At 40.8% G+C, this 18,837-nt stretch overlaps 1 protein-coding gene across 1 annotated transcript in view; it reads left to right on the forward strand.

The window, feature by feature from the left end:
- The window catches only part of ACTN2 (actinin alpha 2), a 69,238-nt gene that overhangs the window by 48,891 nt on the left and 1,510 nt on the right, over positions 1-18,837 (forward strand). The window contains exons 13-20 of the mRNA XM_040060285.2: positions 5,681-5,789; positions 6,576-6,716; positions 6,854-7,036; positions 8,207-8,341; positions 8,827-9,006; positions 9,375-9,521; positions 16,631-16,696; positions 17,549-17,707. Of these exons, the coding sequence (XP_039916219.1) occupies positions 5,681-5,789; positions 6,576-6,716; positions 6,854-7,036; positions 8,207-8,341; positions 8,827-9,006; positions 9,375-9,521; positions 16,631-16,696; positions 17,549-17,707 (1,120 nt within the window). The remainder of the gene's footprint in view (positions 1-5,680; positions 5,790-6,575; positions 6,717-6,853; positions 7,037-8,206; positions 8,342-8,826; positions 9,007-9,374; positions 9,522-16,630; positions 16,697-17,548; positions 17,708-18,837) is intronic.

An 18,837-nucleotide genomic window follows, 5' to 3' on the forward strand; every position in this document is an offset into this window, starting at 1 on the left:
CCACTAGATCCTGTTGCTCAATGGGACATCCACAGCTTCTTCGGGCAACCTGTTCCAGTGCCTCACCACCCTCCCAGTAAAGAATTTCTGCCTAATATCCAGTCCAAACATGCCCTCTTGCTGTGTAACACCATTCTCCCTTGTCCTTGTTTAAAGTACCTCCCCAGCTCTCCTCTAAGTCCCCTTTAGGCACTGGAAGGCTGCTATAAGTTCTCCCCAAAACCCCCTTGTCTGCAGGCTGGACAGCCCCAACTCTCTCAGCCTGTCTTCTTAGGACAGATGCTCCACCCTTCTGATCATCTTTGTGTCCCTTCTCTGGACCCACTCCAACAGGTCCATGTCTTCCCTGGGTGCCCCAGAGCCGGATGCAGGGTTCCAGCTGGGGTGTCACCAGAACAGAGCACAGGGACAGGATCCCCTCCCTGGCCCTGCTGCCCACGCTGCTTTGGATGCAGCCTAGGACACGGCTGGCTTTCTGGGCTGGGAGTGCACATGGCTGGGTCATATTTAGCTTCTTGTCAACCAACATCTCCAAGTCCTTCCTCCCAGGGCTGCTCTCAATCTGTTCTCTACCCAGCCTGTATTTGTGCTTGGGATTGCCCCGGGATTTGTTTCTCTTCATACTAAAGAAAGTTTCTGTAACACCTAATCATTGCTAATGCAGCTTCAGCTTTATGAATTATGAGAAACTTTGGGAATGTAGTATACATAGCACAGCATCTGTTTACCAGTGTTTTGAACCCTCTGTCCTTTACCTCTGGTGACGCCAGTGAACACTGTATCCTGTCTATTTTGGGATCGTCTCTTCTCAGTTGTTTCAGTAATTTGCTGTGTGAAGTTAAACAAGTTATTTGTGGCCTGGGCTGCAAAGGTGCTGAAAGCTGATTACATTTAGAGATGCTCTAATTTGACTTCTCTGCTTCTCCATACAATGGTGCTATCAGTGCCTGATAGTTCGCTGTGACTCTGTAACTCAATTAGGTTTAATGCCCATGGGGAGCACTGAATGAAAGGTCATAAAGGTCAGGTTGTATCGCTGGCTGCAAGCAAACGGGCAGCTTCTATTTAAATACTGATTTTAATTATTTACACGTAATTCCTCGCACAATAGAATTATGGAGGAAAATGCTAATTTCTTTCTTAATGCATATTTTTAAAGGAGGATTAATGTCTGAATGCTAAGAAATGTGCACTGGCATCTGATACAAAGGCTGTTGAAGTCAATGTGGGTAATTCTTTCTTGACTTTTGGCTGGTGAGTTGGTTGTTTTTTGCCTCCTCACTGGAGCAGGCCCTTACAGAAACCATTATCATCTGTGTCTAAATTCCAAGTCAGTACACCTCCATGTTTTGTTTTAGCCAATCACTTGCAAGCCTGATGTTGCAATTTCAAAGGAGAACTATTGCTGTACGACCTTGAACTCTACTAGTTACCGTTTCCTGTCCTGGTATTTTCTGCTACAGCCCAGTTCACTGTGTGCTTAAGGTTAAAGTTGCTACAAGCTTGTTGATTGATGCTATTTAGATAGAGGATTTATGTGTGTATGCAAATAGGTGATTCCAGCCAGGATGCTGCTATAAGTTTGTTGTGTTCCCAGCCTGTATAGACTTATATATTCCTTGGCAAAGAGGCGTGACGGGGCTTGGACAGGGCTTTGTACAAAGCTGAAGGGGGACAGGCATTTCTAAAATGAGATTTGCCATTTGTGACACAGAAAATGCTCATTTGAGTGAGCTATACTATAAAACCCCACATTAATTTATGATCTTATGTGTTCAGTTCAATGTTTCCAATCATCAAGACAAAATTTTTGGAATGTCGTTTCTTGTATATCCATCACTTGTAGTACAGTGACTGATTTTCAGCCAAGCAGACCATTATCTGTAGGACTGATTGAGAGTAATTTTGATTCTGGAGACGTGGGCTCAAATTGTGCTTACGTGCATGGTTAACATGAGCCTTGTTCTGAAGCACTGCTAAAACATATTGCTCAGCAGGTTATTTTTGTGGCACTATCACTGTTCCCAAAGTGAGCTCACACTTAAGTGCTTCTCTGGATCAGACCAAAATTTGACTGAATTTTGAATTTTTGACAGATATGACTGAGTTACTTGTAAGATCAATTGTGGTAGCTTAATGATTTTTAAATTCCAAAGGCTGTAGGTTTCAAATGGGCAAACAAATAGAAAAACTGTCCTCTTAGAAGGTCTGTAACAGAGGAGAAGCAGTACTTCACGCACTGCAAAGCAAAAATTTTTACAAAATGTAGATCTAGTCTCTTCAATGTTGAGGAAGATACAAAAATTAATAGGACAGGGAATGCAAGCCTGTGTTATATTTCCAACTAATTAATCTTTGATGAGTTATTGCTTCCTCTGCTCCTGATTTGAGCAGAAAAATTTTCTTTGATACCTATAATACACATTTGAAGTAAACAATAGCAGGCCCAGAAAGGTAGTGGAGCTACACTGCTTAATGCCGTTTGGTAAACTAACTTAGGATTTAGTTAGTTTAGCACCGTGGGTAACCTTTTTAAAAGTTGTTTTGATCTTATTCTCCTACCTATTTGTCCACAGCACATATCTCTGGAAGGAATAGGATAGTAGAGATCTTACAGGGAATGACTGAATCTCCCTGGCAGAGCTTGTGGAGGAAGGTGGCGTATCACCTTCCAGGACTTTGACCACAGCTGGTACAATCTGTCCCTCACTCTCATGGAAGGACACCTGCCCTTATCCTTAATTGACAAAAGGAAATAAGTGATCCATTGAAGCAAAAATAAAGTTTGCTCACTCAGGAACATAATCTAATAAACTTAACATGCTATAATGAAAAAAAACCCCAACTTTCAGCCAAAAACTCATGACAGAAAAATCAATCTCAGGCTGTTTCATCCAAGACTCCACGCTCCTGACTTAAAATTTCTTAGCAGAAAGAAATTTTTTTTGTATCCCTTGAAGGCTAATGAAAAGGCTTCCAAAGAAGGAAGCGAGTTTTCCAGTTAAGGAGCCCTGGTACAGTGTGACTTGATGACATTTTCTCCTTATATACAAGAGTTTACTTTCACAATTTTGGTGTTTTTTGTTATTTTTTAAAATTGTTCAGAGGATTGGAATAGAGAATACCTAGACATCTACAAGTCCATGGGCTCTGGGGAGCTGCTTCTATGAGTGCTAAAAGATCTGGTGGATACCAGAGTAAGACTGCTCATGATGATCTTTGAAAGACCATGGCAGTCAGGAGAGCTTCCTGAGGACTGGAAGAAAGTAAATATCACCCCAGTCTTCAGCAAGTGCAAGAAAGAAGACTCAGGGAGCTACCGGCCAGTAGCTCCAGCCTCATCTCAATTCCTGGCAAGGTGATGGAGCATTTGATTCTGGAGACCATCTCTATCCACAGGGAAGACGGGAAGGTGGTCAGGAGTAGCCAGGTAAATCACACTTGACCAACCTGATTGCCTTCTCCAATGAGTCAACTACTTGGATGGATGAGGGAAGACCACTGGATTTTGCCGCTCTTTACTTTAGTGCGGCTTTCCACACTGTTTCTCACAACATCCACAAAGGCAAAGTGCGGAAGTGCAGGCTGGATGAGAAGGCAGTGAGGTGGATTCAGAAGTGTCTGAGTGGCAGATCCCAGAGGGCTGTACCCAGTGCACATGGTCAGGTTTGGAGTCCTGTCACCTGTGGCATCCTGCAAGGTCCAGCACTGGGCCCAGTGTTGTTCACCTTGTTCACCATTGACTCAGGTGAAGGGGCAGAAGCCTCCTCAGCAGGTTCACTGACAACACAAAGCTGGGAGGAGAGTCCAGCATCCCAAACGGCTGTGCAGCCCTTCAGAAGGACCTCGGCAGGTTGGAGAGGTGACCAGAGAAGGACTGACTGAACTTTAACAAAGGCACGGGCAGGGTTCTTCTCTGGGAAGGAATGACTCCTGCACCAGCACAGGCTGGAGGCTGAGCTGCTGGAAAGCAGCTCTGTGGAGAAGGACCTGGGGGTCCTGGTGGACAACAAGCTGTCCCTGAGCCAGCAGTGTCCTTGTGGCCAAGAATGCCAGTGATGTCCTGGGATGGATAAGGAAGGGCATTGTCAGCAGGTCGAGGGTGATCCTGCCCCTCTACTCAACCCTGGTGAGGCACATCTGGAGTGCTGGGTCCAGTTCTGGGACCCTTGGTAAGAGAGACATAGAGCTCCTGGAGCAGGCCAGTGGAGGGATACAGAGATGACGAGGGGACTAGAACATCTCTCTTATGAAGAAAAGCTGAGGGAGCTGGGCCTGTTCAGCCTCAAGAAATGACTGAGAGGGGACCTCATCAATGTCTCTCAGTATCTAAAGGGTGGGTGCCATGAGGATGGAGCCAGGCCCTTCTCAGTGGGGCTGAGCAATAGGACAAGAGGTGATGGGCAGAAACTGATGCACAGGAAGTTCCATCTGAATATGAGGAAGAACTCCTTTACTGAGAGTGACTGAGCATTGGAACAGATTGCCCAGAGAGGTTGTGAGTCTCTCTCACTGGAGATGTTCAAGAACCACCTGGCCTCGGTCCTGTAACGTGTGCTCCAGGATGACCCTGCTTGAGCAGGGAGGTTGTGGTCCCTTACAACCTGACCCATTCTGTGATTTTGTAATTCTGTGATTCTGTTATGGTATTTTTTTTACCTGTTTTACCATTCTTCACTTTCAACAGTCAATTGATTTCAGCACATCTGAAGCTTCTTTTAAATAGAATGCTTCTCATACTTCTCAGATTTATCCCAAACCAGATTGCTCTGACTGGGCTTAGAAGAAGAAACATGAACACTGCCCCTGGCCTGCAGAGCTTCTGGCTTTTGGCTCCTGGCTTCACAGAGGAAAGCTGCCTCTGTTCTCATTTTGTCCTCTGTGATTCTCTGTATTACTGGCAGTGTGATCTGTTCATTCCTCTTGCCAATTGCTCTAGAGAAGAATGTTCAAAAAAAAAAAAGGGGAACAAATTCTATCTGCATTTGCTGTCTTGTTCAAGCCTCAAAGCAAACCTTAGGTTCATACTGCCATGTGTCACATATTTACAGTCTCTGCAACACTTAGTACTGGGCAGAGTGTTCTCAAGGCAAAGCCAAGAGCTAAATTCAATGGATGGTGATGCACCAATAAAAGTGAGTTTCCAAAGTGTCAGACACATGTATTACGGATGACTATCATTTGCCACTGAGATCAAAAGTTCAGTTTGAAGCAGAGTCAGTGCAGAATCTCAGGACAGAGCCTTAAAAATTTATTCCAGTCTCAGACAAAATAGTAAGTTGCTTCCTGTCAGGATGACATTGGTCTGTTAAGCAGGTGAAAAAGCAGTGCCAGCTGCTATCCTTAATAAAGTCAATGAAAACCAAGACTGAAGCATTCTGGCCATCAGGGAATTGAATTGCTTGGAATAGCTAAGACAAAGATGCTTGGACACCTTAATTGTCTTTAATATCTGGATGTCACTTGATTTTTCTCAGAACAGCAGAGCTTGATCCTGTTCCTGTGCTGTGCTTCTTGAAATGCTGAATGCCTAAACACAATGTCTATACTGCAACACTTGCTTAACTTGGGAGAAATATTGCAAAAAGGAGGGGAAGAATTGTTCAGGGCTAGTGGAAGTGTGGACACTGCTCCTGTCTTTCAAAAATTTACGCAGAGTTTTGTTTTTCCTCTTTCATAGTGAACTGGACTACCACGATGCTGCAAGTGTCAATGATAGATGTCAAAAGATATGTGACCAATGGGACAGCCTGGGAACACTCACTCAGAAAAGGAGAGAGGCACTGGAGGTAAACCATATAATAAGAATCAGCAGCTCAGCTGAGGAAGGGAGAGGGGGATGAACCATTTATTTCAGATCTGGAAACAGTGCCATTGGGCATCCACTTTGGAGTCCAAATAGCAAAAAACCCTTTCCTCAGATCTCCATTTCATTTTGGTGTGGTTACTTCTGCAAATGGACTGAATTACTCAGAGGAGACTTGACAGTACTGAGATGCCCTGGACAGTTCTAAAACAGAAGCAAATGTTTGTAGCACCCCTCTGTGGGAATCTGATGTCCAGCAAGGCTAAAAGCCATTGCATACTTTTCTGTCCAGCAGCAGGTTAATTTTTGGTAGTGAGTATTTCAAAGCACTGAGATACTTTGCAAAGCCGTTTTCTTTTGGAAAAGAAGAAATCTTACACATAAATGCCAAGGTGGGAAACATATGTGTAATTCTTCCTTTTTGTACTTAAAAGAAATTACTAAATCAAAATTAGCAGATTTTAATTCATTTGCAGATAGATCCAAATAACAAAAATACTTAAAATATATATTTAAAAATACTTAAAATACCAATATTGCACTTCAAAGGCATATTCCCACCCCTTTTAATGCGTTGGATATGAGAGTACTTATACTGCAATTAGTCCTACTGCCTTGAGTGAGAATCCGTAAAGCAGGTGGTGAAATCAATCAGTGCAATCAAATGCTTTTGAAAAGACAAGGCATGACTTTGTATATGGGTGGGTATGTGTGTGGAGCTAGATCTTGCCCTGATAACAAAAGAACACACTTTTCCCAATCTGTACAGAGGACGGAGAAACTGCTCGAAACAATTGATCAGCTTCACCTGGAGTTTGCCAAAAGAGCTGCTCCTTTCAATAACTGGATGGAAGGTGCTATGGAAGACCTACAGGACATGTTTATTGTTCATAGCATAGAGGAAATTCAGGTAATTGTATTATTTCCTGTATCTACTCTCAGTAGCCAGAGGCTGAGAGAGGAGCTGTGCTTATTTACAGCAGATCTTCCAGATGCTGGAAGACACATTAGAGTTTTCATGCTTTCCCTCTCTGTTTCTGATTTTAGAGTTTGATCTCTGCACACGATCAATTTAAAGCTACTTTGCCAGAGGCAGATGGTGAACGACAGGCCATACTGTCAATCCAGAATGAAGTTGAAAAAGTCATCCAGAGTTACAGCATGAGAATAAGTGCAACCAATCCTTACAGCACCGTTACAGTCGAAGAGATCCGTAGCAAGTGGGAAAAGGTAATGTATGCTAAATTGCTAAATACAGAAAGCAGAAAGGACATTGTAACACCTTATTCCAGTTTAGAATTACTGAGTATATTCAGAGAACTTTGCAATAGATCTCTAAATTATTCTAGATCATCAGATGCCAGAATGAATTTCTCCAGGACCTTATGCTCTCCCTTATGTTTGCCAGGCTTGCTTCACAACATCCCTTGTTCCTGTCTCACAGTATTACCTATGTCCTCTTTGGCTTTCTGCCAGGGCAAGGGAAACATGTGTTGAGGCTAGTGCAGAGCTGGTGCCTGGCCAGGGGTGCTGTTAAAAGAACAGAAAATTATTGTATTCTTTCTCTTAGTATAAGGAGTAATTTTTGTGTTTCTTCTACCTTCTATTTCTTCTGCTTCTCAAAAATGTTGTATAAAATCAGCATCTTTGGGACCATTAATGTTTCTGTCCAATTAGGTTAAAATTGGCATTAGCTATTGAAAAGTACTGTGAAAGAATTAAAGAGAGGCTCCTAGAGCAATCACACCAATTTAATTCCATTAGGAACTAAGACAGATAAAATGCTGCAGGTAAATGATTGTGTAAAATGTAGAATTACAAAAAATTACATGGACAAGAACACACCCTCAATGGGTAATAAAAATCAAGTAGTAAGGGCTAAGGTTAGAATCTCCTTGGGCAATTCAGAAGGATAAGCCAAACAAAAGCATTTGCAATGAATTAGAGACCTCCAGATATGCATGACAGACAGAACATATCTCACGTTCTAATGAGCACCTATTCTAATGGAGGTGCTCAAATAAAATGTTTGGCACTGACTTTTCTTAGAACATTTACTTAGAGATTGAAAAATCACCTTCATTTTTCAAAAGAAAAACAAAGTAACTGCTCTAAGAGCAGTTAAAGTGAAATAATTGTCCCCAACTTGAATCCGACAAGAGGTGAACATTTCTTCTCTCTGCACATCAGTCTCTCTGGTCAGGCTGCCTAAGACCATGTCACAAATTTCTTATGTTAGGACAGAGTTTGTAAATAAAATAGTGATCATTCTGGCTTGTTCTTCTGATATCGACCTTCAGACCAATAATGAAAATTAGTGGCTGTAGACTTACTTGTTCCATTTGTTTTTAAACTATTCAGTTGCGCCTACTGACCTTTAGTGCCTTCCCACTGTCACAGGTGAAGCAGCTGGTGCCTCAGAGGGATCAATCCTTGCAGGAGGAATTAGCCCGCCAGCACGCCAACGAGCGCCTGCGCCGCCAGTTTGCTGCTCAGGCCAATGTCATTGGGCCATGGATCCAGACCAAGATGGAGGTGAGCGTCAGACCCTCATGCAGAAGCTGATGAACAAAGTGATTAATAATTTTTATCTCTACTTTATATACAGGGCAACAGCAATGTCAATGACAGTTTCCCAGCTGTTTGGTCCTTAGCTATTTAGCAACTGTTAAGATTATTCATAAAATTGTGGATCTTCGTACAAGTGGTACCTTGATGGTTACCAGGATATTCACCTTTGATAAATCAATCACTATACAATTACTGGTTAGCTTCTGCTTTTTGTAGAAAAGGTACCAGGTTCACTGGAGTCTCAATACTAATTCCAGGTATAAATGTGACACATTTCTTTTGAAATGCATTTTCTGCAGTAAAATTTCCCATCTCCACTATATGAAGGTTTTATTACTAATGCTTCTTAGTATGAAAATACAACATATTTATGTCAACATTGGTCAAATTAACACATCTGAAGCTTAAATTTTGTGGGACTGGGGGGTGTCTTTTTTTTCTTTTGACAGGAAATTGCCCGCAGTTCTATTGAAATGACAGGGCCTTTGGAGGACCAGATGAATCAGCTGAAGCAATATGAGCACAATATCATTAATTATAAACACAACATTGACAAACTGGAAGGAGATCATCAGCTTATACAAGAAGCCCTGGTGTTTGACAACAAGCACACCAACTATACCATGGAGGTAGCCATTTTCTCCCTTTTGTATTTATTAATTTATTCTGTCCTCTTGTGCCATGTAACTACCTTCCCTGATTTAAAGGGACTGCCACAGAAGATTGGAATTTGGCAGGCTTTCTGACAATCTCGTAGGACTTGTTTTATTTTCCTTTATTTTTACTTTTTAGTGAAGTACCCATTTAGAAATCAGATCCGTATTTTTCTGAAGGCCGGTTTTATTTTTAGTGATCCTTGGTCATAATACAGAGTTAGTGGTATGGAAAAGGTATCACATAAATATTTAGAGCTGATTTTTTTTTTCTTATTGTACTTTTTAGACTCTTAAAATAATATATTTGCTTCCATAATAACGCAGTATTTTCCCTCTCATAGCACATCCGCGTTGGATGGGAGCTCCTGCTTACCACCATTGCTCGAACTATCAATGAGGTTGAGACTCAGATCCTCACAAGAGATGCCAAGGGTATCACCCAGGAACAAATGAATGACTTCAGAGCCTCATTCAATCACTTTGACAGGGTACAGTACTCCTGCTTTTTCTCAGCTAGCAATATTTATGCTTCCCAAAAGTGAATTTCTTGGCATTCCAAACATAAGCCTTTTAAAAAACCTGCAAATGCACTAGCAATGGGCTCTTTTTAAAAGAGAAAAAAAGATCAGTTAAGAATTTATAGCCTTATAAAGTCATAGGATGGCTTGGGTTGGAAGGGACTTTAAAGATCACCTAGTTCCACTCTCCTCAGCTTGGGCAGGGATGCTCTCCACTAGATCATGTTGCCCAGGACTCCCCACAGCCTGGTATCATTCTGCACATAAATTAAATATTATTTTTTGCTTTTTAAATGTAATGCAGAATTATAGCTCTGCTAATATGGTTTAGTATTTGTTCAAATAACAAGCAGAACTGCATAAATCTGTGTGTTTTGGAAAATAACATGCCCCTTTATTTTAAGACAGTACAGCATGTTCTATATACTTGCTGTTGTTTCCATCTCATTAAATTTAGCTCTAATTTGTATCACAGAGATTTTTCCCTTTGAATCACAACTTATTTCCCTAGAAATGTATTTGCAGGGAATATAGTTGGGACACTTAAAACTGTCCAGGAATATCCTTTATTTTTCTGGTTATATGTGGGAAATAAGAGACTTTTACTATTTTTAATTATCTAAATATGGATGAATAAAAAAGTAGGAAGGAAAACACTACTGTGAATAAACTTAACTCACTTCTGTGAGTTATGCATTATTCTTGAGTGTTATAAAGATAACTATTAATAGACACAATAGGAAAATATATGGAGATGAGGATCTGACATTTACAGTTGGAGAACAATCTAAACGTGAGTTAGTTCTGATTGCTCTGTGCTCGCAAGAACCCATCTTGAAAACCAAGTTTACTGTTCAAATACTGAAAAATCTTGTCATAATGCAGCACCAGTCTGTTGAGTCAGCTCCTTCAAATCATTTCAGGGTGCAGCAAAATTCCACTTTCTTTTCACTAACATCCTGTTTACCCAGCTCTACTCAAATTGGTTGCCCATACCTCCATTTGCATTTGGTATGGATTGGATGCTGATAGTCACAGTTTATTAAATCTTCTTTAGAATACCCCTAACTGCTTAGGAAGAAGACCAGAATGGTCAAAACTCTGCTTGCTGAGGAAACATACAAGCATAGGGAAATGTAGCTACACAGAACAGATTTTATGGAAAAATCTTAATGTGATTCTAGTACAGCATAAATCTTATTTGTATTTTCTGAGGAAGCAGAAGATAACATCAGAAAAGCAGAGATAGATTTCCTGGGGTGGAATGAAGTAGCATACCAAATGGCTTTCCCAATGCACTGGAGCAGATAATTGAGCAATTAGAGCTATTAAAAGCAGACAAAGTACCAGGCCTGGATAAATTACATGCCTGTATTTGAGAGACCTCTCTAAGGGAAACCAAGGTCTTTGCACAAAGATTTGACAGCTCCCTACAGATAAGGAAGCAAAGTGACTGAATCCAAGTATATTTTACACTGGATGGCCATTTCTAGCATCCCTGTACCTTTGTCGTTCACAGCTGAGTTCTCTGGCCTGCTCGCAGCAAGGCTGGCTCAGTGGCTGAGGAGGCACCACAGTCAGCTCTTGGTGCCTCAGGCTGCCTGAAGGGAAAAGCTAAATCCTACACCAACCAGCCCTACTGTTTTGGACTTTGAGGCTTTGCAGATGCAGTAAGACATTGAAATACCAAAGCATAAAACAGAGCAAGGCCTTAGGAAAAGCATGACCTGGAAGAAGGTGGTTGTGTCACACAGCTGCTAGCACACTGGAGATGGGCTACAACAGTAATGTGTAACACAAAATTGCTTCCCAGCTCCTAGATTCTTTCCTGTCCCTGTCTCTTTCCTCAGGCTATGTCATGGCTTTAGGCTGTGTCCCTTCTGCCCTGTCTCCTGTTGCAGGAAGCCTGAATGGCCAGGTCATAAGAATAAGGAGACAGGTGTTTCATCTCTCATACATCCTTATCTGCTTCGATTGCCTCAACGACGTGGGCCTGGTCTGCAAGTTTAGCTGTAGACCCTGCCTTTCCCCATGACAGATATGATCCACTGGCTTAAAAAAAGAAGTCTGGAAGGGTCACATAAGGAAAGGACCATTTTCCAAATGCCCTCTTTAGTATACGCCATCCCTCAGAATCAGACACGGGGAACTGGTCTAGGTGGACTTCTGCACTGACAGAATGTAACAATTATTTTCTCTGTAGCATAAGTTAAAGAAAGGAAGACTGTAAGCTCTAAAACCACTCAACCATCAAGCCAGGCTTTATGGAGGGAACAGATAATAGAAACACTGAGAAAAGAGAAGTTTTTATGGATTAAATTACACTGTTACTTAATGGACAGATGCAACTCAATCTACAGGCTAGAAGGAGACTTTAAACAAACATGTTGGAGAAAGACAGGCTTGTTTTTCATTTTTTTATCTTTCCTGTGTCCTTGCACACTCAGATATTTAGTGCTGGTGAACAAAGGAAACTCAGGGTTCTTCAGGTTTTGATTTCCTTAAATAGAATGAAGACAAAACTGGATTATCTGAACATAAGCACCACCATGAAGAATACTGTCTTCTTCATGTCAGATGGAATTAACATTATATGTAAAAATTTTGTGGCATTTAGCAGCATTTCTGAAAGCCTGATATAATTTAAAAATGCACTTGAAGGGTTGGACCGCTCTTCACCCTGATGAATGGCCAGAAAGGATCCCAAAAATTAATACTGTCACTGACAAGGAGGCTTTAAATATTTAAGTACAACGGAACAATTTATGCATGGTATCGCTCTGACTTGTGTGGCATTTCTCCAATTTAAGACATTTCTTAATGTCTGGCAGTGTGTGTTGAGGATGTCAGCAAAGTACTGATATGCAGAGTAGCTCCCTTCCCCACTTTAAAGTATGTATTTTGGTATACGTAAATCTAACAACTCTTTTTAGGGTGCTTCTAGAAACAAACCCCTTTGCTTATGAATCTGAGAAAGGAACCTCCATCTTCCTCCCTGGGAAGAATGTATTAAAAAATTCTGACAGTGCATGTGAGAATTACAAGGGCAGGAAGAGTCAAGTTTCCTTCAGTGCACCCCTAGCAGAGATGTGCTGGCACAGAGAGCTTTACAAATCATTCTCGAAAAGGCAAGTGGCAAACACACTGTCTCCCCTGGCTCATGGGGTGACCCTCTTGGCTCTTGTGCTCCCAGCAGGCAAGTCCACACCCTGGGCCCCAGGGGTTATTCCTGAGGGTGCTGATGCTTACCCTTGTTACCACTGCTGCTCTACTCCTTGCTAGAGATTGTGCCTGAAGGCACAGTCTAGTCATACTTATAAATATAAATCTTCAGCAATGCTGCTATATTTCCTTCCTTAATGTGACTGCATGGAGAAAAAAAAGAAGAGAAAGTGGGACACAATGTCTGAATCACAGAAGCAGTTTAGAAGTGTTCAAAATGGTGCACAGCTGAATAATGGTATGCAGCCAAATCAGGATACCACACAGATAGGTTGTCAGTCACTGGTTTTGACATCTCTTTATGCAGGGATTCCTTTTTCAGACCCAGTATATTTAGTAAATTCTAAATAAGATTGTAAAGTATGTGATGAAATATCTGCAGCTGCTCTGCCTGTACTATTTTAATGGCTGCTAATACATTCTGCTATTGATTTTTCTGCAAACTACAGATTTCAAGTAGGAGCTCTGCATGCAGAAAAATAGCATCATGCCACCCTATATTTTGCTAACAGAAAACCAACAGCTCCCTACTAAAGGAGTCATATGTTCAGGCTTATGCAGGCCGATTAGCATTCAGGAAAATTAAGGACATATTTAAGAATGGATTCGTTTGACTCAGAAGTTCACTTGTTTTATAAGGTCACATATAAATCAGAAGAAGAGGAAAGATTTCTGGGGACTAATAATGAAACATGAAGGAGATTTTAGTATTTTTCTTTGTATTGGAAGGAAAAAATAAATAAAACAAAATTATTTATATGTGTTAAAATATTAATTTCAGCTCCTAATGTTGGTCTGCAAACAATAAAAATAAATATTAAGAACCATTTCAAATTAAAAAAGCCTTCACATGGGCTTGATCTGTGCCTTAATTGCAAAATGCCATTCCATGAAACTCAGCTATGCTGCAAAGATGCTTTTTTAGGAAACATATGATGAAGATTTGAAAATTTCACTACAAGAATGTGAAAACCTGCTATAGCACTTGGCACTACAACTTGGGCCCTCACTAGGGAGTCCCACTTAACCATATGACTGTTCTGGGCTGCAGCACAACCGCTGCACTTCTCTCCTAAAGCAAATGGTAACTTGGAGGATGTGCCAGGCCCTCACTCCCTTCACTGCCTCAGCTCCTGCTGCTGTGTGTGCCTGCCTGGGGAGCTTCTGCAAACACTGCCCACCCTGGTAGCTGATGATCCTCCACCAACACCTCCTAGAGGAGATGGAGGGGCAGGATTTGGCTCTTAGCTCCCATTTTTATATCATTTTGTTTGCAGTCACTCAGAAGTATTTTCAGCTTTAGAAATGAGGTGAAATGAATAACTTCACCCCTGGTGGGACCTGCCATAGCCTGTCTCCAGGACAGCTTTTGAAAGTTTCAAACCAGCCTAGATTAACATTTTGAGAGTGATAAAATAAGCCATTTTGAATGTTTTATAGCAGGAATCATAATATAAAATGGAAATGGTAAAAGATAAAAACTTTACTGTGATTTTGGCTTTTAACTAAATGCTGCTGCAGATTTGTAGCTTTGCTTTTGCTCTTTTTCTCTTCATTGACTTCCCACTGTTATTTTTCATCTTTCCTTTATGGGGCTGGTCGATATTGATACAGAGGGAGTCAATAACAGCATGATATTTTAAAAATGCATGGTGTTATTAACTTACTAAAGCACTACTTCATCCTATTAGTATATTAAATAAGCCCAGTGCATTTGTTTAAACTCATATAATTTTACCTGTGCATAGCTATACAGAAATTTTCAAAAATAAATTATTCATCTAGCAGGCAAATATGTAGCAGACAGAAAACCTTGGATCTTCTCCAAACTGTCTGTAAAATCAATAAGGGTAATAATTTTTCATCTTGGAATATCTCCTTAATTGTATTTATGTTAGCTCACTCTAAAGTACCCCTCTGATAGGACACATTTTGTATGAACAGGAAGAAAAAGACAAGCCAGTCTGTTTTTAACAAGTTAGAGTGAATTTCTTCCCCTGCAAAACAGAAAAAGATACTGGTTCAAAACAATGTTCCAGTTTGATGTGGTGTTACTGGGAACCATTTAACCTGGACTTCAATGGCACATTTTTAAAGTCAGTTTTCAAAGCAAAACCTGACTGTACATATTGTTAAAGAAGACAGACAATTGAAAATAAGTTGTCAATTATAAATTTATTTTGTACTTACCTCTTTTGAGATGTGCATATTATACTAAGTAGTATTACCAGATCAAGAATGAAGTAATTGAGTGAGGAAAACATGTTTTGCCTGGGTTCAGTGATATTTTTATTGCATCTCACGTATACTGCATGACAACAGAAGAGGACGGAAGCAAATGGCTGCTCATAGAATGAAATCTGCCTTGTCAGCAAAGATGTTTTAAAAAAAAGGTGGAAAGAAGCAGAGTTTTAATTCTGTAGTTGAAGTGAGGAAGAAGCAGTTGAAGTTTTCTTCTACTAAGAAAACGTCTAAAGCATGAAACTGCAAAAACTGCACACTTTTTAGGTAATTTGTTGCACATGGTAACATTACATTTCCATGAATATCTGGAAAAATATGATTATTAATTTGCAAATAGAATGTTCTTTACTAACCAACTAACCTGATCTGTGACTTTTCTTTCTTTCCTTTCCTCTTCTCAAATGCATGACCTGTGATGGGATGTTAGGATGAATCTGACAATCTGCAGTCTGATGAATTTAAAGCCTGCCTCATCAGTCTAGGACAGGTTGGAAATGACTTGCAGGTAGAGGAAACTGAAATAATTCTGTTTTCAGATGTAACAGTAGCCAAAAAATTTGCATGTTTTAACTCCAGTCTGTTGGTCATAATGCTTTGAAAGGATCCTGACTCTGGGAAGACAACTGGTTTAGATGGACTGTCAGCATCACTTTGAGCTGTATTTTTCTTTGCCTTTTTCAAAGATTTTTCAGTTGCTTTGTTTTACTTGGTTTGAGATATTTTATTTGGACACTGCTAGATACCTAGGAGAGCTCCTATGCTTCTGGCGCTCAGACTTCTGTCAATTTTCCTTTCCTCACACTCAATGAAAGTTCTCTTATGCTCCCTCCTAATACAGGATGACACGTTTCTCTCCGAGCCACTGCAATCTATCACAGCACAGAGGAAACATTTATTTACCTTCCTAATTTCATGCTATTTAGTGTTTACTCAGCTTCAAGTCTAGAATGTTCCAGGTATGTTATTGCCTGGAAAATGAGCAATCTCCTTTCATACAAGGTCTTCAGCTGATCTCCTAGGTCTTGCAGGTCTCATCCTTTAAGCCAGCATGCACATTTCTGCTGCAGTCAGGGTCTTGACAGCCTGCAGTCAGAAGGAAAATCCCTGTACTTATTTCCCATATATCAGCAGACTGCTCTCATAATGTATTTACTTTGGCCTTGGAATGAAGTATTTCACTGTACTTTTAACTGCTAGGGATTCCATGCAGAACATTTCAAAGACATTTCATATCAGGGAGGCAGCTTGAGCATCTGCTGAGTTTGACTAGTTTAGTAACAAACTTTTCTCCTTGCTCTTCTCTTTGTTTTCTCTGGTTGTCTTCTCTGTATTCTTGTCCCATTCACCTCCTCTTCTCCCTTATCTCTCCCCTGACCTTTCCTGATGTTACTTTTTGTGGTGAAAATGTCTCTTTCCTGTGTGTAATATGTTAGTTACTTCTTCCTCTTTTAAAACTGATGATGATTCTGGTGACCTGATTGGGCAACATCAATGAATACTGTTCATGCACTGGATCCAATATGCCAATGGTCCAAACTCGTCATCTCTGTGGAAATTACCTTGGATTCTTCAAACCCTCCCTTCTATATTCCTTACGTTGTTTTGGTCAATAGAGGAAGAATGGATTGATGGACCATGATGATTTCAGAGCTTGCTTAATTTCAATGGGTTATGATTTGGTACGAGCTTTAAGGAAAAATGTCAACTGATTCTGCTCACAGCTAAAACGTTAACCACAGCAATACTAAAGCTTATCTAAACCGAGAGGATACTACTAATAATTTTCTTTGCTTTTTCATTATTTTCAAATGGTTAAAAGGGAAGTTAAAAGTTAAATAAGACAATTGAAAATCATATTCTATGCCACACTGTATTGCTCTTTGAATTAAGGAAACTTTAAAAGTTGAAATTAACAGTTATTGAACTAATGTTTTTGTAAATTTCTCCATTTCTACCTGCATGATGAAGAATGAGTTTGATACTGTTTAATTTTTGTAAACTTGCCTGGGGGGGTTGCATTTTCCTTGCTTCAATTATTCTAAAAATTTCCTCCAAAATTCACCTTTTTAATGGGAAAGAAAGAGATTATCCTTGGTTAAGCTGTCCTGTATTTGGCATGAAATTTTCAGAATTGTTTCTCTTCTTAGTTCTGTGGGTCTGTGACTACACTGCTTATTGGGCTATTGTTTTACTTCCCTGCATGGTACCTAAATTACAATGGTTTTAGGATGAGATGGAAAAGGAAGTGTTAAGCTAGAACAAGTTAAACAGGCATTGTGGGAGGGTGGGAGGGAGAGAGGATGGTGACAGTAAATTAAGAGGTATATATTACATATTTAGGACAATGGATACACTTTTCAAAAGCAGTCCTTTTTACAGAAGTGGGGTGGGCATTTAAGATGCAGATTTCATTGGCTCTGATGTTGGTGTTACTGAGTCAGGAAGATGCTTTATAACCTGTGTAATGAGGCCTGGGCTGCTGGAGATCAGTATTATGGTGACCATTTTCTTTGTTTTGTATTTTGTGAAAGGGTGAAGCTGAGTTTGCCCGAATCATGTCTCTGGTTGACCCCAATGGGCAAGGAACCGTCACTTTCCAGTCTTTCATTGACTTCATGACCAGAGAAACGGCAGACACAGACACGGCTGAGCAAGTGATAGCTTCCTTCAGGATCCTGGCTTCAGATAAGGTCAGTTACCGTGCTGCTGCTGGGAGGATTCAATCGCTCTCTTCTTTAGCCCTTCTTGTTACAAGCCTTTTCATAATAGTGAAGCTTTGGTTGCAGTTTGTCAGACTTCAGAGAAATCATGTACCTTTTCTTCTTGTTCGGAACCAAGACTCTTACGTGAAATGAGTGCAGGATACAAGGCTTGTTCTCTGTATCCTCATAGCACAGAGAGCCAACATAAAATCTGGCACCTTAGACAAGACTTAGATGGTTGGTCTGTTTAATGGATAGATTGTGCATCAGGTTATTTCCACACCACAGCCCTGATTAGTGGGGAACTCATTCTGCCTCTCATGCTGTTGTCTGGATGTTCCAACACAGAGTTTGGCCCTCTGGAACACAGCCTAGATCAGGTGCACAAGACTACATCTGGTTGTGAGCCATGTTGTGACCGGACAGCTCACTCAAGAGGGTGATGCAAGGTGGTGTATCCATGTCCTAGCAGGAGCAGCAGGAGGAGCCCTCCTCTAGTTACTGGGTTTGTAGAGGAAGCTCCTAAATTTGGCATGGTTTCGTCCCCACTGCCAGATGCACTGGTGACTCGGTGGTGTTTGAAGATGCAAGGTAGTATAATGGCAACACTAGAGCTTCTGGAGGAGTCAGGGCCATAAACAGTGCTGCCACAAAACCAACCCTGTGCTGTGGAGAAAGAAGAGATCACAGCAGTACAGGTCTATTTGCCCAGGCTCGCTCTATTGATTTTCTCATTCCAGCTGCTTGTATTGATTTTGTGATCTCAGTTAATGTGGACCACATTTTAAATTCCAGACGTGTTCTCAGTAGCAGTTCATGTGGAAGATGGTCTCAGGAAAAAGTGGTTTTCATTAGATTGCCATTTTAAGCAATGTCAAGTCTGTTAACAGAGGGTACCCCTCATGTCATAAATGCAAAGCATTAAAAACAATAATGCATCTTTCTTTACACATATATTAGAACCTTGAAAGTAACAGGAAATACCTGCATCTGTCCTGTCACTGCAGAAGGGGCAGTAGTGCACTGCAGAGACACTGACTATCCTGGGATAAGCTGTATCTATAGCAGTCTGCCCATGGCTGCACAGTGCTTGGTAGCTAACATACACAGTCACATAA

Source organism: Hirundo rustica, chromosome 3 (assembly GCF_015227805.2).
Source record: "Hirundo rustica isolate bHirRus1 chromosome 3, bHirRus1.pri.v3, whole genome shotgun sequence".
NCBI lineage: Eukaryota > Metazoa > Chordata > Aves > Passeriformes > Hirundinidae > Hirundo > Hirundo rustica.